We start from the raw sequence: 22,743 nt of genomic DNA on the forward strand, positions 1-22,743 counted from the left end.
TCTTTCATTTATTTGTTGTAGGTAGGTAATATTTTTTTGTTCGTATGCGAATTTGATTTCAGGACCTGGGAGGGCTAAGACAAAGAATGTAGTATTTTTTTATAAAATGTTGAAAAATAATTTAATAAACATTCGTTTCAAATTACAGATAAAGTATTGTAACAAATTCCACATACGAGTAACTCAAAACCTCAACTTTGGTAGATATTTTCGACATTGATTTTTCATTCATCGGCTACAGTAGTTGTACGAGAACGAGAACGAGGACGAGGAGTGGCTTCGTGATACGTATCGTCTTCTTTTATATGTATGTAATAACTCAACATTACAACGAAAAGATACAACTTGATAGCTGTAAAAAAAAAACAAAAAAAAACATGAAAAAAAATTAAATTTCGGCGATATTAATGGTACCATAAAAATACACTAACGAATGGTTAAAAGAAACAAAACGAGCAATACAATATACAACGTATCATCGGCACTGGCTACAGTATACCATTGTACACCAATTTCGGGCACTGATACTTTATTAATGTCGATTTCGTTACGAAAATAAGTCGCAATCGCTCCCATAATGTCTAAGACGATGAAAAGTACCCTTCGCGATAATTCAGGTATTAAAAAAGTGGATCTTTCCTTCAAAAAAATGAGAAAAATTTAAATTAAAATACAAGTTTCGTCGACTTTTACCTATTGTAAAAAAAAAAAAAAATTCAAAATATTTGTTTCAATTATTACATTACCACGTAAACACCGATAAATCCCATCATCGTGAAAATTAACCACATTATGTAGAGTATAATTGTACTAAATTCGAGAATAGTTTCGCGACCTGTAGGTAAAAAAACAACTGATAAGTATTCTTATCACTAAATGTACAAAAGTAATCGACGACGAAATGTGATTTACTTTTCTCATTAGATAAGCCAAGAATTAGAAATATCACCAAGGAAACCTGAATGGAGAAAAGGTAGGTAATTTAATTTCAAATATATACAGGTAAGTGAATAAGTCTTCAATCATTTGATATCTACCAAACTTACCAAACTCAAAACTAAACTAACGGTGGATCCTGTTCTTAACGAATATACCCCTAGAAATGAATGCAGCACGACCATTTTATCGGAATCACCTCATCAGCATCGCAGAAATTCGATTACGCATCAAGATTAATGGCCCAGTTATTGTGGCCGATAAAAAAACAAAACCAATTCTCACACTATTGCACATTATTTTTTATTCGAATTCGCAAACGCCTCCATTATCCAGTAAACAATGTATCGAAGAAAACAAATCATCTTTGAAAAACCTCTTCGAGTAGCCAAATATTTATACTTCCAAAAAAAAATCAAAAAAAAATCGAATAGGTGGTAAATAAATATTTTAAAACGTCGTTATCTCGAAATACGAAGATTTTCGAGAGGAACGTATCTCAAAAATGGATCTTACGGGTTCGAAAACCTGCCTCAGGACACTCGACTCGACTAAATTAGCGAAAATATCCCAATTTTCGTGTCGATAAAAAAATAAAAATTTCAAAAACTGGTAAGTCGACATTTGAAACGTTAATTTCTTCTGGAAATATTCGTTTAATTGCAAAAATAATTATACCATCGAATTCCCCGTGCTGAGAAACCCCCATTTCGACCTCTCGTTCGATTAATTTCGTTTAATAATCGATTAAAAAATAATTACTCGAAAAATGAATAAATTTGTGTCAAAACATTAAAAATACTCCTGCGAGAATCTCGATAGGCAACTATTCGGGCATCTACCGAAATTAGTTTCAACGGACTTGCAGCGCCATCTATCGAAATAAAATAGAAGCTTCGTTCTGTTTTTAAAAAAAATCAAGTTTCAAATTTGGCAAAATGAGAGCTAGATATGCGCGTGGTGCTATCTCTCGGAATATTCCGGAACTACGTCGAATTGGAGTGATAGAAACGCGTTTTTCGATGTTCTCTTTCAAGTGGTTCCGTAATATTCCGAGAGATAGCGCCACGCGCATATCTAGCTCTCATTTCGCCAAATTTTAAACCTTGTTTTTTAAAAACAGAACGAAGCTTCCATTCAATTCCGATAGGTGGCGCTGTGTGTCCGTCAAATGATTTTTTTACACCGATTTTTATCGGCGGTCGAATTGGTTGCCTATCGTGGATTTTTGCAGGGGCACGATTAATTTTTCACCCGCAAATTTATTAAATACGCGTATTTTATAAAAAAATCAACGTATACTTACTAATTCGAGGTCGCTGATTACGATTTTGATGTTATTTTCGAATTTCAACGAAGTCTTATGCTAATTTGAAGACGCTAATTACGAATTTGAGGTAATTACGATATTTTAACGAGGCGCTAATTAATTGAAAAATGAGCTCGAACGTTGTACGAGGTATCAAAGTGTATGTTTTCGGACCTCCCGAGTACGAATTTGATATTATTTCGGTGCTAAAATCAAAACGGGCTTCAGGGGGAGGGTCCAAATTCGAAAAACGAGCTCGAATGCTGTACGAGGTATGAAAATATTGGTTTTTTGGACCTCCCGAGTACGAATTTGATGTTATTTCGGTGCTTAAATTCACATAGGCTTCGAGGAGAGCGTCCAAATTTGAAAAACGAGCTCGAATAATGTGTCAGGTACTGAAATGTATGTTTTTAGACCTCGTAATGTCGAATTCGATATTATTTCGGCGCTTTAAACCGAATGGGGCTTCGAAGTGGAGGGTCCAAATTTTTGAAACGATCACAATAATCGTGCGAGGTATCAAAATTAATGTTTCTGGACCTCCTGAGTACGAATTCGATATTATTTCGGCGCTTAAATTCAAATGGGGCCTCGAAGGGGAGGGTCCAAATTTTGAAAAGAGCTAAATGAACGTGCGAGGTATCAAAATAAACGTTTCTGGACCTCCTCAGTACGAATTTCGTATCATTTCGGCGCTAAAATCAAAAACTTCTCCAAAGGGGAGGGGCCAAATTTGAAAAATGAGCCCAAAAGTTACGTGGTGTACCTAATTATATGTTTTTGGACTTCGTCAGAGCGAATTTCGACATTATTTCGGCGATAAAATTAAGAAGGGCTACAAGAGGGAGGGTCCAAATTTAGAAAATGAGCTTTAACGTTGTGTGGGTTTCGAAATACATTTTTTTGGATCACCAGAGTACGAGGTACGAATTTGATATCATTTTGGCGTTAGCCCCAAAATAGGTAGGATTTTGATAGAGAGGTCCAAAACTCAAAAAATGACCTAAATTCTAAGTGACATATGAAAATGTATGTTTCCGAGGCTCCTACGCACGAATTTGATATCATTTCGAAGTAAACCCTAAAAGAAGCTACTAGAGAGGAGATTCAAATTCCAAAATTGCCCTGAATATCACGCGACATATCAAAATATATATTTCTGATGCTCCTAAACGTGAATTTTTCATCAATTTGGTAGAAACGCCAGAACGGGCATCTGAAGGGGAGGTTCAGAACTCGAAAAAGGACTCGAATATTACGTAGCATATCAAAATGTATGTTTTCAAAGCTCCCAAGTACAAATTTGATATTATTTTGGCAAAACCCCCCAAAAATGGGCTTCTGAGGGAGAGATTCAAAAATCAAAAAAGGGCCCGAATATCATATCGCACATCAAAATAGTGTTTTAGAGGCGCCTGAGTACGAATTTGATATTATTTTGGCAAAACCCCCAAAAACGGGCTTCTGAAGAGGTAGGTTCAATAAAAAATAGCCACTGTTCATCTATTCTATGTACAACTTCGTCAAGTTTCAAAACACAAAATGAAATAAAACAAAACAACACAAAACGAAAATCGTTTCAATTTTTTAACGGCAAAGAAATACAAACTTAATTCTACAACACGTTGACCAATCTGGAGTAAAAAACACCGCCGGCCGCTCGACAGTGAAAAACCATGATTGGCCATTACAAAAATATACGAATAATGATAACATGATTGTGATATGATACAAATTTTCAAACAATTTAAAAAAAAAATACACAAACAGAAATTATACAACATCAACATGATAATATACGTAAAAACTAGAGGGGCGGGAGGGGGGGGGGGGGGTCCTAATCTCAATTTCTCGACAAATTTCATCGTAAACCAGCAAGAATGATCGACAATTTTGCTCGTCACTTGTCTCATACATATGTCGAATTTGACGCAAATAAGCTGATCTTAATTAATAAGTAATTAAATAACGACTCACCTGAATCGACTCGTGTAAACTAACTTATACTAGGTACCTTATTAGCATATTAACGACTCACTTGTAACTACATGAGTCTTCACACAGTACCAAAATCGATCCCCAGTCATCTCCCATCAATTTTTGAATATTCTCTACCCATACGATGACGGAAAGACCTTACACGTTTAACTAGATTCTAACAAAGCATAAAAATCCAGATCGACATCCGCTCTTCGCGCACTCTCAACAGTCCAGACAATCGAACCCTTTGTCGGGCCCAACTCTCCGGAACAGTATCTCAATTCCCTACACTCGCCACATGGCAGCTTCGACACACGCACTTTCACGCACCACAAATCGCCCTGCGACGCCTCGGATAACTCGTATACGACTCGTTCGCTCCAAAAATCACACCTCGAGTGTGTTTTTGAAGGAAAAAGTCGTACACGAGATACCACAAAGAACGCCGCCGACGATGAAAAGACCTTTCGACCTGCGATTCGAACAATGTTAGATATCTAGTTAAACGTGTAACATCTGCCATCCCTCATTACCCTTCGTTTAATGCGACCCTACCATGCCGCCTTGGTACCCCGGATGCCGGGGACGATCGCAGTAGGCATCGCAAAACCCTCCGGGTCTCTTCCGATGTTGTGAGGTCTCCAGGTTGACCAGATACCAACATCGGCGCTCAACTTACAACGACGAATTTTGAAAATATAGCCAAATACATCGCCCCATCCAATTTTGATCCGAAATATTCTTGTACCTATCCAATTTAAAAAAAAAAAAACTTGTGGTACCGCAAGCGTTGTTGTTGTGAGTCAGTATTGCGCCGTACAAGTGCTAAAATTAAGCGTAAGAATACTCGTGTATCATATACGTCCAGCTTCAAAATCCAATACGTCGACGATATTCATCCACCAATTGGAAAAAAAGGATCTCATCGTGAATAAAACGTCAAAATATCCGCGCGAATAATTCATAAAATCGATAAGTAGCGGTACAAGTAGGTATAAGTGCTACGTAAACATTGCATGGAACTTTCAAGCAAGTTCTCAATAATATGCGACTACTACTCCATCTTCATAGGGAATAATCTACAGCTTTTCCAATAAATTCATTTCAATCCAAACAGCAGGCGAGGGCATAATCACATTTACAAATATTTGCATGCGTAAAATACAGTTCTTCAATGAGCTATAGAATAATCGTGGCAGCTAAAATTATCACGCTCGAGCGCTGCGTTCAAAAGTATACTCATTGGTCAATGAGAGCAACGATGACCAATCAAAAAATTCGCACGTAAAAATATCGTTCAGCGAGCTGGTAGTCTGAGTAGGTACTTCTAAAATAATTATTCCGCGCTGTATCGCGTCTATCGCGTATAAAGCTCATAGGCCAACGTGCCAAATGCTGCGATTAAGGGAGGGGGCGGAGGGCGACAAGTTCAATTTACAAACATTGTACGTACACGTCTTCTCGAAGCTCGGTAAAATTTCGGTTCCGCTGAATAAAATCGCGCCACGCTGCGCTGGTTATTCCGTCAAAAGCTGATCGCGTAAAATTGAAACTGGACATGCGGGAGAGAGGCGAGAGATATCAGTTAGGTATCGCACCTTCGAAGCTGGAGAATATTCTGGAGCTGATGATACCACCACACGTAGAAAGGATCTACATCTGAATTCCATTTTGAGATCAGGATCTGTCTTCGCCTCCTAAAACAAAAAAAATCAACGCAAGTTGATAAGAATTTTGAATAACTAAAACCATTACTTAATGTAACAATATTTTATGCAAAAAAAAAAACAAAAAACTAGTGTTTAAAAGCATTCAACTTAATATTTATCTAAATAGGTAGTTAGGTACATAGCGTTGACAGCTAATACAGCAATAAAATGATGCATTATAGTGGGACGCGTAAAGAATGAAATTCGAGTCCATAGTCTTGGATTCAGCGATCTTGAAAACATACTATTTGTTAAGATTACTCGTACAGGATGTTTGCAACTTCTCAAAATTTTATCCTATTTAGGGGGCGGCGGCTTAAGGGGATTTTGAGGAATCGTAAGCAGAAAAAAAGTTTATATTCGGATTCAGTGTCCTCGAAAACATACCATTCGATATATCACACGATTTTTCACTATTTTTCCCATTTTGGCCCCCTTTTTGGGACACAGAGGTACATTGAAAGGTTGGTCCCAAAAAATAAGTTCATATTCGTACTCAGCGACCTCGAAAACATACCATTCGATATATCACTCGATTTTTCGAAATTCCCCCCCCCCTCTCCTATTCTTAGGGCACAGAGGGACATTGAGCCGATTGAGGGGTTGAACCCAAAAAATAAGTTCATATTCGTATTCAGCGAGTCTGAAAACATATTATTCGATATATCACACGACTTTTCATGATTTTTCAAAGTTTTGACCCCCGCCGGGCAGAAGGGCTTTGAGGGGCTGGACTCGGAAAATAAGTTTACATTCGTATTCAGCAAGCCCAAAAACAAACAACCTCGATATATCACACGACTTTTCACGATTTTTCAAAATTTTGACCCTCTTTTTGGGTCCCACAGGGACATTGAGGGGTAGGAGCAAAAAAATAAGTTCATATTCGTACTCAGCGACCACGAAATCATACCATTCGATATATCACACGACTTTTCAAAATTTTGACCCCCGCCCCCACCTTTCTGGGGCAGAGGGGCTTTGAGGGGTTGGACTTGGAAAATAAGTTTACATTTGTACTCAACGAGCCCAAAAACATACCACCTCGATATATCCCACGACTTTTTCACGATTTTTCAACATTTTGACCCTCTTTTTGGGTCACAGAGGGGCATTGAGGGGTTGCACCCAAAAAATAAGTTCATATTCGTACTCAGCGACCACGAAAACATACCATTCGATATATCACTCGACTTTTCAAAATTTTGACCCCCGCCCCCTTTTTGGGCCAAAGATGGGTTTTTTAGAGGAGTTGCACCCAAAAAATAAGTTCCTATTCGTACTCAGCGACCTTGAAAACATACCGTTAAATATATCACTCGACTTTTCACGATTTTGTCCCCTTTTTGGGACACGGGTCGCATGACACTTCTTCAAAAAACTCCAAAAATCGCACCTAATCTTGTCTCCTAGAATTCTGCAAAAAATGCTCAAAAGTCTTCAAGTCGAAGCAATATTGAACTCCTCGCGAAATATTTTTAAAATTCACCAAAAAATGGTGAAAACCCATTCAAAAGTCCTCAAAATCAGACCAAAAATTCGTCAAAAATAATCGAGAAACATTTCGGTCGAAATATTTGAATATCTCGCGCCAAATTAACCCATTTACAGATAAAGGTCACATGACACTTCTTCAGAAAAATAAATACGAGTAAAACAAAATCATGTCCAATCTTGAGCTCGCAATTCTTCAAAAATGTTCAAAAAGGTTACTTTCGTTGCGATATCGAATTTTTCGATAAATTTTTAACCCATTTATTGGACGGCTACTGTAACTCAAGCGGTCCGCCTACTAGCAAATGGAGTAGGCAACTCATATGACATCGTCCCCAAATCTTCACTATTCAGCCTTCTAGGTATGATTCGATTGCCAAACGAGAATTTGTCCGCACAATACATAGGTCATATGACAATGACAATTCTTCGATAATCTCAAAACTAAAACTGTGACTCAATTCAAGGAGCAACATTCTTCAAAAATTCTCAAAAAGTGTTCTCTATAAAATATTCGAATTACACGCGAAATTTTAACCCATTCATGCGTATGGGTTACAGGAAACTTTTTCAAAAATCTCAAAAATCATGATCCAAATTTGGGCTTGGTAAGCACTTTTTCAAAAAACATTCTCGCGAAATTTTGACCATCTAAACTGATCATCTTATTATGATGGCAAAAAATTAAATCAGAAGAATCATTTTGGAAAGGAAAACTTATTCAGATCAAAGGTACGTAATAGGCGGGGAGGGGGGGGCGCTTGTAATCCAAAAGACATCAAAAACTGACAAAAATTGAAAAAAAATTTCAAATTAGACAAAAACTCACGAAAATTCACGATAAAATAAAATTGTGAATAAAACTTCACAAAAATTTAGGCACAAAAGCAACCATAACAATAAAAATAAGAAAGCCCCCAAAAAAAATTCGAAAAATTGAAATATGTAACTCACCAGAGAAAACTGCTTCCATCTTCGACAATTACTTTGTGAAATCCTTCGACGAGCATCATTCACGTACGTTCATTTTTTCGTCGCATTCAATTAGAAGACCACATTCTCTCCATCTTGGCAAAGTAGTCCGCCTACTTTACCCCTTCACGCATCATCATGAACAAGAATACCCCACCCAAAGGACTGAGAATGGGTTGAGGGAAGAGGATTTCTCAAGGAACCCGCGCCAGTATCGATACCGGGTACGTCCAGGAGAACCTGCGCTACGTCTTCCCTCGAGCGTAGCGATCTTTACGCGCGGTCCAAAAACCTAAAGTGCAGCTTTTTGCATTACCGCCAACCCGATTAATGGCATTGCGAAGCGGTAAAGTTGGCTTATCCAGACTGTTGCTGCTGAGGGAGTGGGATCTCATGGGACACGCGGAGGCTACGCCATAACGTCCAAGACATGAGCCGGTTGCGCAACTCCTCCACCCGAAAGTTGCGATCTTTTCGCGAAAATCAAAAGAATGTGCAGAAAAAAAAATGTAATTTTGCATTACCAGTACTCCACAGGCCCGCCGGCAACAATTCCCTTGGGCCACCGAGACGATCTGGTAAAGTTGGACATAAGTTATGCACAGGGACAACTTTGACGAAAAAAAAATAAAAAATAAAAAAAAATGGAAAAAATGAAATTTACATAGAAAACTCATCACAAGCCATACTTGCCTTATATTGAAACCAACCCGTAAAAATTGTTTACACCTTTTATAGAGATGGGAGAAGGAAGAATGTAAGAAAATATGAAGCCAAAAATAATGATTGAATTGAAAAAAAAATAAATAAATAAAAAATAAAAAAGCAAGACAAAATTTAGAAATTTTCAACAGAAAAAACACTTAAATTTCAACCCCAACTAACACAGACCATATAGCAGACTTTCTCTCCGACCGTACCCAAGCTGACCGGATAGGAGAATGGCCAGATGGAATACCTTTAGTGATCTCGCCACGGCTCGGATACGCAACGAAATCAGCATCCACCAGCACGGAAGCACAATTCGTGTCAGGAAGTCCATCTGAGTAAGTCGCCACGTTGACCAATCATCCGGCTCATATCCTTCATCCACAATCATGCGGAGGCACTTCAATTAGTGGCCATCATCGACGGACAATGATGACCGCTAATTCGCCTATAACTGCCAAGACAATACCCGATCCAATCCAATCCTAGCAGAAATTCCAAAAATCGCGTCGAATTCATCTTGGGAGGGAGGGGAAATATCTCGCGTACGCTGCAACAGAAGATGAGAAAGATTATTATAAAAAATCACGAATATAACTAACTTAACTTATATGTACACTAATACCAAGTAAAAATTTCCCCATGTTCTGCCGTATAGCTTCTCCAATCAGTCCCCATTCTCAAACTTTAAAAAAAGTGCCACGAAATACACTAAACTGGCATGTTGATTAAAAACAATTGAAAAGGACAATAAGTTGAAGAAAGCTCAGGAATTTGACCGAAAAAGATGAAAACACAAAAAAAAAATTTTCACAACACTGATTTTTTTCATCAGCAAACATATTTTTTAAAATATTGTTTCAAATGAATTAATTAAAACCGCACGAATATCGAAGATTCCACTTTCAAAACGCGACAAAAGAATAAAACACGAAATAATTAATTTAAGAACTTCAAAAAATAAAGAAAAAAAAAAGAATTCATTAAAATGTCAAGAACCGAGTGTGTGATATGTACCGATTAAAATGAAAAAATTAACAAACCGACATAGAAAATAAAAAATAAATGAATAAAAACACGATATTTAAAATCATCAACCGTCACCGGCATTTCAGAAACTGATAATTGAAACCGAGAATGTAAAAACCAAAAAATGTAACCGGAACAGCGAACAAACAATCCGAAAATCGAAACAAAATAATTTCGAAAATAAATAATAATTTATAACAGGTAAGTGCATATTTTATCAATTTCTATTCTTCTACTTCTAAAAAATTCAGTAAAGCTAAAAGTCTATGGCGCACTCCTCAAAACAGCAGCTTGATAGAGGTACATGAAATCCAACAGTTCCTCCACAAAAATTGGAATTTCAACAACATCGAATCACAAGTCTCGTACGTCCGTTGAAAGAACCAATTTACGAAAATATCTATCTAAATAAAATAAACAACCAGCATACAAACCCACCATTTGATCTATGCAGCTCAGCAACGTTAGTCAAGATCGTTCGTTAAAGTATATCTTCAACCAGACACGGGATCGTTATCATGTTTCTTCGTAAATTAACAACAACAAAAAATCAGCATCTGTAAATAAAGCACAAAATTAGTGACCAGGATCACAATAGATACCAAAATTTAAAATTTCCTCAAAAAAAAAAATTAAAACGTCACCAATATCAAATTACTAAAACTTGAACATTTCCATTAACAGAACCAATTCACAAAATATCAATTCAAGTAAGTAAACAAACATCGAAATAAAACAAAACGCACCATTCTGTCTAATCATACAGCACAGCTACGATACGTTATCAAGAATATCCATCAGATCATCACCTTCAACCGGATCTTCAACGTGTTTCTTCGAAACTCAACAAAAAAATGACACCTGAATCTGAAAATAACACACAAAATCAGCATCACGAATAAAACTACGGTCACAAATCACATAAAGCGTATGTTTTCGGTAAAAATCACCGGAAAATGAATCCACGAATTACTCGTAAGCAGGTAGGTAACACGTAAATCGACCAATTGTTCATTCAGGCATCGGATAACAATCTAGCTTACTTATACTTTAGCCTTTGTTCGAAAAAAGGCCATGTTTCGTACAAAATATTACACCAAGTCGAAACCGAAAAATATCCGACTTAAAAACACATCTTCGATAAAACTTCCGTTGAAAAATCGAATAATTTTCAAGATAGTACAAAATAAACGTAAAACTCACCATCTGACTCAGCAGCACTGAAACAACAACAGGAATCACTCGTATTCGTTTTCAATTCATCCTCAACCATCATTATCATCTTTAATCGAAAGTAGAAAATCACCGGAATCCAGGCAGTGCCTAAAAATGAAAAACAACATTCAGAATTAATATCACAAATAATAACGCTTGTTTGAATAAAGCGTATTATGTTTTCGGTATAAATCAACGGAAAATAACTGTACGAAATAAACAGGTAAGTAGGTGTAGGTAATACATAAATCAACCAATAGCTCATTCAGACACCGAACAATATAACAATCTAGCCATTCGTACTTTTCTTTTTCGTTCGAGAATTATAAAAACACAAACACATCTTCGATGAAACTTCCGTCGCAAGATCAAATAATTCAAATAGCACAAAATAAAAATACAACTCACCATATATCTGACTCAGCAGCACTGCAACGACAGCAGGAAACACTCGTATTCGTTTTCAATTTCAATTCATCGTTAACCATTATTATCATCTTCGATCGAAAGTAGAAAATCACCGGAATAAAACTAAAGGCGTGTCTGAAAAAAGAAACATTCAGAATTAATATCGTAAATAATAACACTTGTTTGTATAAAGCGTAGCCTAAGTATCGGAAAATAACTGCACGAAATAAACACTAAACACTTAAACAGGTAGGTAATACATAAATCGACCAATAAATAGATTATTCAGGCACCGGATAACAATTTAGCTTACTCACACTTTTCTTTTCGTTCGAGAATCCAATTTAAAAACACGTCTTCGATGAAACTTTCCGTTAAAAGATCAAATAATTTTCAAAAATAGTACAAAATAAAAATAAAACTCACCAAACTGACTCAGCAGCACTGCAACGATCGTAGGAGGAAATACTCGTATTCGTCTTCAATTAATCGTCAACTATTATTTTCATCTTCACATCTTCAATCGAATTCGAAAGTGGAAAATCACCCAAATGCTGGGGGCGTCTGAAATAAACATTCAGAATTAATATCGTAAATAATAACACTACTTTTGAGACAGGGTGTGTTCGAGATATCTAACGAACATTTCCGGCCGCAGGGTTGTAACTCCGGCGGAATTTGTAGCATGAAAAAGCTTTCACTTGACGTAGTCCTTAAATAAAAGTTGCTATTATAAAATTCGTACTTCGTAAACATTCTAAAAATGTAACCGAATTAATTATGAGAATTAAAAAACTCCAACCGAAATCATGTAGAGAAAAAGCAGCAGTACAGACAGCAACGAAAAAAGAAAAGAAAGAACATGGCGCTCTCTCTCACACACACACACAGAGACATATTACACATTTTTTTCATAATTCAAGTTTCAATTCGCAACATGATACTTAGGTATATTTCAGTACTTTACAAGATACTAATTAGTAAATTAAAGATTATTAATCGGAAGGACGATTAAATAAGAAAAATTCACAGTACCTTCGTACCTCTACCTAGTACCTACATACTGAAATCTGAACCCTTGAGCAAGAAATAACGAAGCCTGATTCCTACTTTTGCATTAAACTGTAACGTTCACGATCAACTAGCCGAGTAATTAATTAATAATCGAATAATATAATAATTAGATTCACTCGAGAAATACCTGACTAACGAGGAATAACATACTACGTAACACAAATCAATCTACGACGTGAATGCGATTGAACAATGGCTACTCGTACTCGAGTGTAATATTCACAGAACAGTAGCCTATTTCACGTTATTCGATTGAAAATTCTTCGTATTTGGCAACAATTTAATAATAAAGTAAAATAAAATACTTACAATTAGAGTGTCGATGATCAAAATGCAATAATGTCGTGAAATAAATACCGAAATTATGAAAAAAATAACTCATCAACGCACGAGTGACGAGATCGAGAGAAGAAAACAGTTCAGCTTTTCAACCACCAACATGAAAATGAGCAAATGAATAGGAAGGAATGAATCACGAATGGCCGGAATGGCGAATGAACTCAGGTCATCGGCACATCGGTTCGGCTCATCGCGCATAAACAACGATGAGTCGATGAACCGGTCACATGTGACAGGTGACAATCCTGCGTCCTCTACGGTTCAACGTTCGAAAGTCTAAAACCTTGCTTCTGATTGGCTGTTCGTTATTATTCAAGGTTTTCGAGCTTTTTTCTAAGAATTTCTTAGGAGCGCTAGTTGTACTTGAAAAATGTTTCATTCGTTCTTTGTCGTTTCTCGTTTCGAATTAATTTTGACGTAGTCCTAATGTAATTCCTTATTCCTTTCATGAATTAGTTTTATTAATTATTTTTTCAGCCATTGAATTCTTCGAGAAAGATGAATAATAATTATAATAAAATTGATCATTTTATTCATTTTACCCTACCAAGAACAGAATAATAAAGATGTTGAAGAAAAGTGGAATACGAACGATAGTAAGTTCAATACGTTTTGAAGAATGATCGATAACATTCAACAAACGTACAAACCTTTGACAAACAAACCGATTGCTGATGTAGTCTTTGAGAGAAATAGCAAATTCATTCTTCACTGAGGTGTGTAAGATATTGTTTTCACAGTATAATTATTTCTCTTTTACCTGACCAATGATTTCATATTTCCTAGATATGAATAAGACAAGCATTCGTTCATCAATGATACGAATATCATAACAGATTACTCTGTTAACGTATCATCGTAAGTTGATAGCAATTAGATTACTGCTCTTTCGAGCTAGCATATTAGTAATCTCGGTTTCATGAAACCCGCGAATAAAGGAAAGAGCAAACACACGTGTACGTTCAGCTCGAATATTACCGAACTATACACGATTACTGGAAACGATATCCAATTATCCATAATGTTCGATCAGTACGGTTGAATAATCAAAACCCCTATGACTACATTAATTCAATAATGAATCTTCGCATCGTATTTCGTCGAATTATTACGTTATCATTTAGCTTCTTTACACCTCAAGATCAAGACTTACAACGTACCTCTGACTGTATCGCAATCGCTTTCTTCGTGTTCTTCTGATACGAGTATATTCTGGACGCCTTCGACAACTTAACAACAATAAACAAAAACAAACAAAACATCAACATAAATACGAAAAATATAATTTACACAATGCCGAACGAAATAAAGAAAAAATATTTTACATCAAAATACATCATTATATTTTCTCGACGATAAACGGATGCATCAATGCTTGATTAATGGCGATACGTTTCGTAGCATCTAGCGTTACTATCTTCTCCAATAGATCCTTCAGCTGATTAACTTTTTTCGCCTGATCATCCGGTAATCTCTGATTACCAACTAGTTCACTCTGTAAATCGCGAGTCACACTTATTGTCGACATAACTACCGTTTTCTCCTGCAAGCAAATCCATTAGAAATTAATTACTAAGTATTCGTCATGTTACGAACAAATCGTACACGATAACCGAAGAACTTACTCGTTCAGTAACTTTATCTACTTCGTGGTATAAATAATTACAATTCCCATCGAAATGTTGATCTCTGTACGCGCTTTTACGGATCACTTTATTCGGAAATTTACCTTTTAGATCCATAAACAGTTTCAACATCTAAACATTACAAAAACGAGATTAGTAAACAGATCGTGATCTCGAAGAATTGAGTAACTTAGACAGAAACATCGCTACGACAACGAACCTGATTATTAGTTTTTCCAGGGAACATAATCTTTCCGGTGTATAATTCGTAAACGGTACATCCAGCTGACCACATATCGATACCGAAATCGTAGGTGATACCTAAAACTGAGAAAATTTCACAGAATAAGCTGCTGTTCGATACGAAGATTGATTTTCTGAAAATCTTTCGATACTTACTGACTTCAGGAGCACGATAAAATCTGCTAACCAAATACGGAGTTTTCTCGTTCTCTTTTACGTTACTAGCCGAACCGAAATCGCATAATTTTAAAACTAATTTACTTTCGTTAACCTGCGAACAGTAATAATACCACTTTAGTATTCGAGAATTAAAAAATCTATGATTCGCTTCGAATAATACACGCTTACCAAGATATTATCGGGTTTAATATCGGCATGAAGGATGCTACATTTTTTCAGTAATCGTAAAGCTAAGAATAATTGTTGAGTGTAGGATCTGACTGCTTTCATATGCAGACCGACATCTTTACCGTATTTTTTCAAAACCTAAAACAAATCGATCGTTATTTTACACGTTTACAAAACACGGATCGAATAAAAGCTACGGTAACTTACTTCTCTCAAATTCATGCTAAGTGGTTCGAAAACTAGACATAAATGCTGTTTATGGTAGAAGCTTCGGAATAACCGGAGACAATGGAACTTATCATCGGGATCAGCTTCGTTCAACGTTCTCAACATTTCAGCTTCTTTTACACCGGTCTTGTGCCTAAACGATCAATTTGCAAATTCAGTATCGAAGTAATAGGTTAACAAACGTTGGATACTTTAATAAATCGTATAAAAAAAGGTATTAAGTACTCGACTACACGATTAAAAATGCATTGACCCGCATATATTGTATCATCGCGCGCGTTCGCTTTTGGCGAAAATTTTGCAACGTTTTTCGCTCAATTTGAGGAATTCAAAGAGGTATACAAGATGCAAAAGTACGACGTATGAAAAACTCTTATTGAAAAATACTCATTGCTTACACGACTGTGTGTATTTGTATTAAGTAGACAGTGAATCATCGTGCAACAATACCCTGCCACACTTGTAAGCTACCCATATACACCTGGAAACCATATACAATCCGGTTCAATCATCAAATATCTTATAAATTATACGTAAAAATAATTACTATTTATAAATCATAAAATAATATGATCAAACATACGCAGGTCAATACATACCACTCATTAAAGTACAGCGCGCATTAAAAATACCATTTTAGGTATCCAGTGAGCGATCGCCTCACCGGTCCATAAACTTGCGATGCCTGATGACCATCTTAATAACAGCACATGACGTATTAAAAATCCAATCAGAATTATTATACAGAAAAATTATCAATTTACGAGAATTTGTGTTCGAAAGGGAACTCTTTTCTGTTCGGTATCGTGTTTTCACAAGATGAATATATAATCGAGTCGTCGAATTAATACCTTACTTCGAATACTTACATGACTTCGTTATTACGAATTATTTTAATGGCGACGTCTTGATTGCCTCGTGCAGTGTCTCGAGCTCGGATTACGTTGGAAAATACACCTTGGCCGGTATATCCGTACGTTACGTATCGATTATCCATCGTTTCTCCGATACGTACTCGGTAGTAGCCTTCGGCATCGTCCCAGTTATCGGTCAAAGCTGGATTTTCGGCCGCTAGTCCGGTCTTCGAAATTACACTCGGACTCTGGAAAGGGTAAATGTGAAGCACATTAGCATGAAACAATTTTTGTCGAATTGAGAAGGTGGATAAAATCGGTAAAAAAAAAAAAACAAAACAACTTACATCAACATTGGTGCCAAAAGTATCAGTTTCAGCGAACATATCGCACCCATCATTTTTCTTCTTGGTCGAATTCTCCTTATCTTTATCCTTGTCTTTATCTTTTTCTTTGTCTCTATCTTTCTCTTTCTCTTTTTTATCCTTATTCGCTTGCTCGGGTTCGACATCGAAACGAGATTTCTTTTTAGCTTTGGAAGCAGAAATTGAATCGTCTTTAGAATCCGAATTTTGGCCATTTTCTTCCAATATCTCATCATTTGAGGTAACTGCAGAGGAAGCAGGTTCGCTGACAGAAGGAGGCGGATGAGCTGGGTCATTACCAACTAGTTTCTGCAATTAAATGAAAAATTACGTAAATAATGCGAGTGAAGATGATAAAATATATGATCTGACAAGAGAACCTCTCGAGGTGGCCGCCTCCGATTTTAACGGGACTTCGATTTTTGGAAAGAGCATGTTCTAAAACCCCCAAATCCAAATTTTCAGCTGCCCAAGTTCATTTTTCGATTTTTGGCGAATTTTTGAAAATCCAAAATTGACTATTTTGGTGATTTATGTTTTTTTGTAAAAGTACGTATTTGATCAGTAAAAATGTTCAAAATAAGTCCTAAAACTGATATTAACCCTCCAAATCCAAATTTCGCCATTTCCAGCCATTCTGGAGCCTCCAGCGCTATTTTTCAATTTCTCCAGAATTTTGAATTTGCTCCAGAAAGCGTGAATATGAAGTTGGGCAGCTAAAAATCGAGTTGTGTGTTATACTCGAACTGTTCGACGAATTTATTCACATTTGAGTCGATTCTGGAGGGGACACCTCAAGAGTGGGTTTTTGAGCAGCTTTTTTCATGATAAAAATATCCAAAAATTACAGGGAGGCCCAAGAAAGCCTGGAAATGGCAAAATTCGCTCTCGTGTGGTTAACTAATGATGAAATACAGCGAGTCGCGCAAATTTCAACAATTTTCTTACAAACGAGAAATTTTTGATTTTTGGATATTTTTATTTTAAAAAAACTGGTCAAAAAACCACTCTTGAGGTGTCCGCTCCAGAATCGGCTCAAATGTGGATAAATTCGTTAAACAGGTCGAGTATAACACACAACTCGATTTTTAGCTGCCCAACTTCATATTCACGCGTTCTGGAGCAAATTCAAAATTCTGGAGAAATTGAAAAATCGCACTGGAGGCTCCAGAATAGCTGGAAATGGCGAAATTCGCCCTCGTGGGGTTTGTTGTGTTCGAAATACAGCGACTCGCGAACGGTAAAATTTTGATTTTTTTGGATTTCTTATTATGAAAAAAGCTGGTCAAAAACCCACTCTTGAGGTGTCCGCTCCAGAATCGGCTCAAATGTAGATAAATTCGTTAAACAGGTCGAGTATAACACACAACTCGATTTTTAGCTGCCCAACTTCATATTCACCCCTTCTGGAGCAAATTCAAAATTCTGGAGAAATTGAAAAGTCGCGCTGGAGCCTCCAGAATAGCTGGAAATGCCGAAATTCGCCCTCGTGGGGTTAATTCATAACAAAATACTGTGATTCGCGCAAATTTCAAAAATTTTCTCGCAAATGGGAAATTTTTGATTTTTGAATTGTTTTGTTTTGAAAAAAAGCTGGCCAAAAAACCCACTCTTGAGGTGTCCCCTCCAGAATCGACTCAAATGTGAATAAATTCGTCGAACAGTTCGAGTATAACACACAACTCGATTTTTAGTTGCCCAACTTCATATTCACGCCTTCTGGAGCAAATTCAAAATTTTGGAGAAATTGAAAAATCGCACTGGAGGCTCCAGAATGGCTGGAAATGGCGAAATTTGGATTTGGGGGGTTCATATCAGTTTTAGGACTTATTTTGAACATTTTTACTGATCAAGTATGTACTTTTAAAAAAAACGACTAAATCACCAAAATAGTCAATTTTGGATTTTCAAAAATTCGCCAAAAATCGAAAAATGAACTTGGGCATCTGAAAATTTGGATTTGGGGGTTTTAGAACATGTTCTTTCCAAAAATCGCGGTCCCGTTCAAATCGGAGGCGGACACCTCGAGAGGTTCCCTTCTGAGTCAGGATTTACATGCCTTCATTAATTCTTCTCTCTGTTTTCTTCGTTTGTTGATGATTTCTTCTTCGTTTTCTTCTTCGATGTCCATGTTTAGGTCTGCTAAGCTACAAAATCAGAAGAAAACAATCGCTTATTAATACTCAAGAATTTAGCAGACTCATTTCTCAATAAATTTAGACAAGCTGACTGCAATATTACGTATTCAGTTTGATAAACTATGTTGGTGTGGCAAGTTTAAGGCAGATAAGACAGTCTAATAAACGATCTGTCCGATTTCAACAAAAACTGCCTTTATTATAGCGCAGTGTCTGGCCAAAAACAAAACGTGACACTTGTTTTGGAATTTAACTACGCAGTAAGTTGAGTGATTGTGTTACAAATCGTGGTTCAATGATACGAAAACTAAAATAAATTTCCCAATCAACTCGGGATTGAACATTTTTTCGGATGTGGCAAGTTTCTAACTGATAAGGTTAACCGAAAAAGTACAGATAACCCAGATGAACTAAAAACTGCTCTTTTTGTAGCACGGTGTCTGGCCAAAGACGAATACAAGGCTTGTTTTGGAATTAAACCGTGCATCTAGATGAGGGATACGAACGTTCAAAACTCTAAAATACAAACTAATAATTTATAAATGTGTGTGACAAGTTCATGAGGAATAAGACAACCGAAGGAACGAGTTGCCTAACTAAACCAAGAACTGCTCTTTCTATAGCACGGTGTCTGGCCAAAAACGAATAAATGGTTTGTTTTGGAATTAAACCGTGCATCAAGATAAGTGATATGAACGTTCAAAATTACTAAAATCAAAATCATAATACATTCAGAAAATATGAGTTATAAAAATGTAACAATTTCACGTCGAATAAGACAACCGAAGGAACGAATTGCCCAACTAAAAACTGTCTTTCCTATAGCACGGTGTCTGGCCAAAAACGAATAAAAGCTTGTTTTGGAATTAAACCGTGCATCAAGATAAGTGATACGAACGTTGAAAATTACTAAAATCAAAATACATTCAGAAAATCTAAGTTATAAAAATGTAACAATTTCACGTCGAATAAGACAACCGAAGGAACGAATTGCCCAACCAAACTAAAAACTGTCTTTCCTATAGCACGGTGTCTGGCCAAATACGAATATTAAAACTTGTTTTGGAATTAAACCGTGCACTGGATTAAGACAAAAACGTATCAACTTACTCTTCATCCGACGAAGATGATATCTCATGTTTAAGTCCTTCGGAAAAACTATCCTTAAACATATCTTTGCCGCTTTTATCCTTATGAGATCTGTCTCGGCTATGACTACGAGATCGTCTTCTGTAATGAGACCTATCGGAAGGTCTATTACGTCTATCTCGATCGCGATCCATGTCACTGCGGTATCTACTTTTGTATTTATCTAGTTCAATGTCACGTCTCAAGTCGTCTTTGCTGAGACGATCGTCGCCACGAGGAGGTTTACGATTTTCTCTAATTTTATCATCACTGGGGCGTTTGTACTTGTCGTCGTATCTGGTATCAGGTTTTGGTTTATATCTGTCTCTGCTTTTTTCCGGGGATCTGCTTCGTTCTCTGTCTCGACGGTTCTCTTTGTCGCGTTCTTTTTCCCGGTGCCTGTTATCGAATTCTTTCGCCTGGGTTCGGTAACGATCTCGTGATAGTTCTTGAAATCGCAAACAAAACAATTAAAAAAATCATTAATAAGATAACGAAGAGTATACTTGTCAGAGAAACGAAAGCTACCTCGGGTTCGACTCCTTTTACGAGGCTCATCTCGGTGATACGAGTCAGCAACGCGTTTACGGTGATCATCCTTAACTCTTGAGGAGTCATCTCTGTCGTGTTTTGTTCTACTTCTATCATCGTGTGAAGGAGAACGTTTCAACTGTTTAGATGGTTTACGATCGTCCGGAGTAGGTCTTCTTTTATCGCGATCTCTACTCTTGGCTCGCTTCGGATCAGGTCTACCGGATTTATCGATACTTCTGTCGAACAAAACGCAATCATATATAAGCTAAGTACATTTCCAAATAGCTAAAATAACAGAAAAAATGTATCCCGAAGTACGAACTCACCGACTTCGCCTTCTTTTAACGTGTTTAACATCGGTTTCCTTATCATCTAATAAATTAATCGTTACAATTTTATCATCATCCGATTCCGAACCGTAAACATTTAATCTAGCCTGTAGCAAAGCCTGAAAATCAAACAAAACAATAAAACACAATATTCAATACATTACAAAACCCTATCAATTCGCAGTTCGTCGTTCGCACCTTTTGTTTCATTAAATCTTCTAGATTCAAATCATCTTCTAAAACTTCAACATTGATCTCACAATCTGAATCTTTTTCTTTGATTTGTACCACATCTGATTCGGAGCTGTTTTCGTCGATATTGATAACGACATCTTTAAGCGAATGTGAATTCCCATTCACAGGTGGGTTGCTTTTCGGTTCCGCTGCAACTTCTATTACAGGCGGTCGAACTTCAGGTTCGTCATCGGATACTTCATTTTCACTGGCTTTGTGACGCTTATGTTTTTTGTGTTTTCTACGAAGGGAAAGGAAACCAATCATACAGAACTGTACATAAATTCAAGAATGCGAAGAAATATCTTCTAAATCAATAGTTACATACTTTTCATGTTTGGACGAATGTTTTTTGTGTTTGTGATGCTTATGCTTCTTTTTCTTCTTCTTATGTTCGTGTTCTTTTTTGGCTACTTTATCATCTTCAATTTCGGTTACATCGGAATCGGAACTAGTACTGTAAAGTATTATTATTGAGAATCGATTTCAAGATGATTCAGAACGAAATGTAACATAAAAAAATATTGAAACTTACCCCATTTTGATAGAATTCTGTATAAATTACGCGTACATGAGGACAAAAATATTACCTTTCTATCAAAGCACAGCCAACTAAGTTACGCTTAAAAATATGGTGAGGAAATTGACGAATATAAATTACACTAGCATGATACACATATAAACGAATAAATAATCACTTAACACGAATAATTCATCAGTTAGTTCGACATTACGTTATTTTACAATTAGTTTGCAGTCAAAAATTTCAATTTGGAAAAATTTCTATCAACAACGTCAGTGGAAGAAATGGAAATCGGATACCCCATTATATTTTTTCAAGATTGGAAAACTTTTTGCCTGAATTTTTTCTTGACTATCTTGGTTTATCTGAATACCGCTAGGAGCGCTAAATACAAAAATTGAAAATCGAATCGAATCAAATAAATTTGTTTTAATTTAATTATTTGAAAAATTGAAAATTTTTAATGAATAATTTAAATATAAATAAATTCAATTTCGTTTCGGTTCAAGTTTTATTTTTATTATTGATGATATTCAATTCAAATTTCAATATTCCAATTATAGTTATTTCATTCGTTTTTTTATCGATAAAGCTGAATTTACTCTTTTAGTCTTTTTACTTTTTATTTAGTTTTTATTGGAGTCTCAGTCTGGACTCTGGACTTCTGGAGAGAAGGAAAATCTAATATTTCTTTCGAGAAAAAATATGAAGGCAAAAGCAAAGGAGAAGGCCTGATGGCCGGAATTTAATAATTAAATGACAAAAACTTCGATAGAGCAGAGCAAGCAGAGTGCTCAGTTGCTCACTTGCTCAGGGTACTTTGCTGCATTGCTTCATTTGCTTCACTGTCACTGGCTCTTTGGTTTTCCAATTTCGTATTTTTAAAAGTAAAATTTTGAAAAATGAAGGACCATCGTCATAGAAACACAATTGAATTGAATTGAACGATGTACTTCCATTTGCATAGGATTTGAAAATGAAAAACGAAGGATTATACTTGAATTCAGTTTCAGAGCCA

At 36.3% G+C, this 22,743-nt stretch overlaps 2 protein-coding genes across 7 annotated transcripts; both read right to left on the reverse strand.

Annotated features, from left to right (window-relative positions):
- Positions 1 to 140: 140 nt before the first annotated feature.
- LOC135845063 (uncharacterized) lies at positions 141 to 1,264 on the reverse strand. Its single transcript, XM_065363528.1, has 5 exons — positions 1,047 to 1,264; positions 913 to 958; positions 747 to 835; positions 432 to 639; positions 141 to 352 (listed from the first exon to the last, which is right to left on the reverse strand). The coding sequence occupies exons 1-5, from the start codon at positions 1,119 to 1,121 to the stop codon at positions 225 to 227; spliced, it is 546 nt and encodes a 181-aa protein (XP_065219600.1). The 5' UTR covers positions 1,122 to 1,264; the 3' UTR covers positions 141 to 224.
- A 2,549-nt stretch (positions 1,265 to 3,813) lies between these two features.
- On the reverse strand, positions 3,814 to 22,013 carry Prp4k (Pre-mRNA processing factor 4 kinase). 6 transcript variants are annotated; one of them, XR_010558845.1, is made up of 24 exons: positions 21,738 to 22,013; positions 21,531 to 21,659; positions 21,167 to 21,443; positions 20,966 to 21,087; positions 20,634 to 20,875; positions 20,088 to 20,553; positions 18,899 to 18,986; positions 16,822 to 17,148; positions 16,490 to 16,722; positions 15,600 to 15,753; positions 15,393 to 15,530; positions 15,201 to 15,315; positions 15,022 to 15,128; positions 14,802 to 14,933; positions 14,502 to 14,719; positions 14,337 to 14,405; positions 12,190 to 12,327; positions 11,764 to 11,898; positions 11,447 to 11,463; positions 11,344 to 11,360; positions 10,950 to 11,007; positions 10,579 to 10,664; positions 8,386 to 9,661; positions 3,814 to 5,925 (listed from the first exon to the last, which is right to left on the reverse strand). XR_010558845.1 is itself a non-coding variant. In XM_065364696.1 (15 exons), the coding sequence occupies exons 1-15, from the start codon at positions 21,740 to 21,742 to the stop codon at positions 14,516 to 14,518; spliced, it is 2,739 nt and encodes a 912-aa protein (XP_065220768.1). In that variant the 5' UTR covers positions 21,743 to 22,013; the 3' UTR covers positions 14,438 to 14,515. The 6 variants fall into 6 exon arrangements, 1 of the variants encoding a protein (XP_065220768.1); XR_010558843.1 differs by having other exon boundaries at positions 10,579 to 10,697; positions 10,887 to 11,007; XR_010558842.1 differs by having other exon boundaries at positions 3,814 to 5,000; positions 5,049 to 5,925; positions 10,579 to 10,697; positions 10,887 to 11,007; positions 11,344 to 11,463.
- Between the last annotated feature and the right edge of the window lie 730 nt (positions 22,014 to 22,743).

Source organism: Planococcus citri, chromosome 4 (assembly GCF_950023065.1).
Source record: "Planococcus citri chromosome 4, ihPlaCitr1.1, whole genome shotgun sequence".
In the NCBI taxonomy this organism is placed as follows: Eukaryota; Metazoa; Arthropoda; class Insecta; order Hemiptera; family Pseudococcidae; genus Planococcus; species Planococcus citri.

Coding starts and splice junctions, on each gene's coding strand:
- LOC135845063 (XM_065363528.1), bottom strand. CDS start 1,121: ATGGTCGTGCTGCATTCATTTCTAGGGGTATATTCGTTAAGAACAGGA. Junction 959..1,046: donor TTAGTTTAGTTTTGAGTTTG/GTAAGTTTGGTA, acceptor TTCTCCATTCAG/GTTTCCTTGGTGATATTTCT. Junction 353..431: donor TTTGTTTCTTTTAACCATTC/GTTAGTGTATTT, acceptor TTTTTTTTACAG/CTATCAAGTTGTATCTTTTC.
- Prp4k (XM_065364696.1), bottom strand. Junction 20,554..20,633: donor TAAAAGGAGTCGAACCCGAG/GTAGCTTTCGTT, acceptor TGCGATTTCAAG/AACTATCACGAGATCGTTAC. Junction 15,754..16,489: donor ATTCGTAATAACGAAGTCAT/GTAAGTATTCGA, acceptor TTGATCGTTTAG/GCACAAGACCGGTGTAAAAG.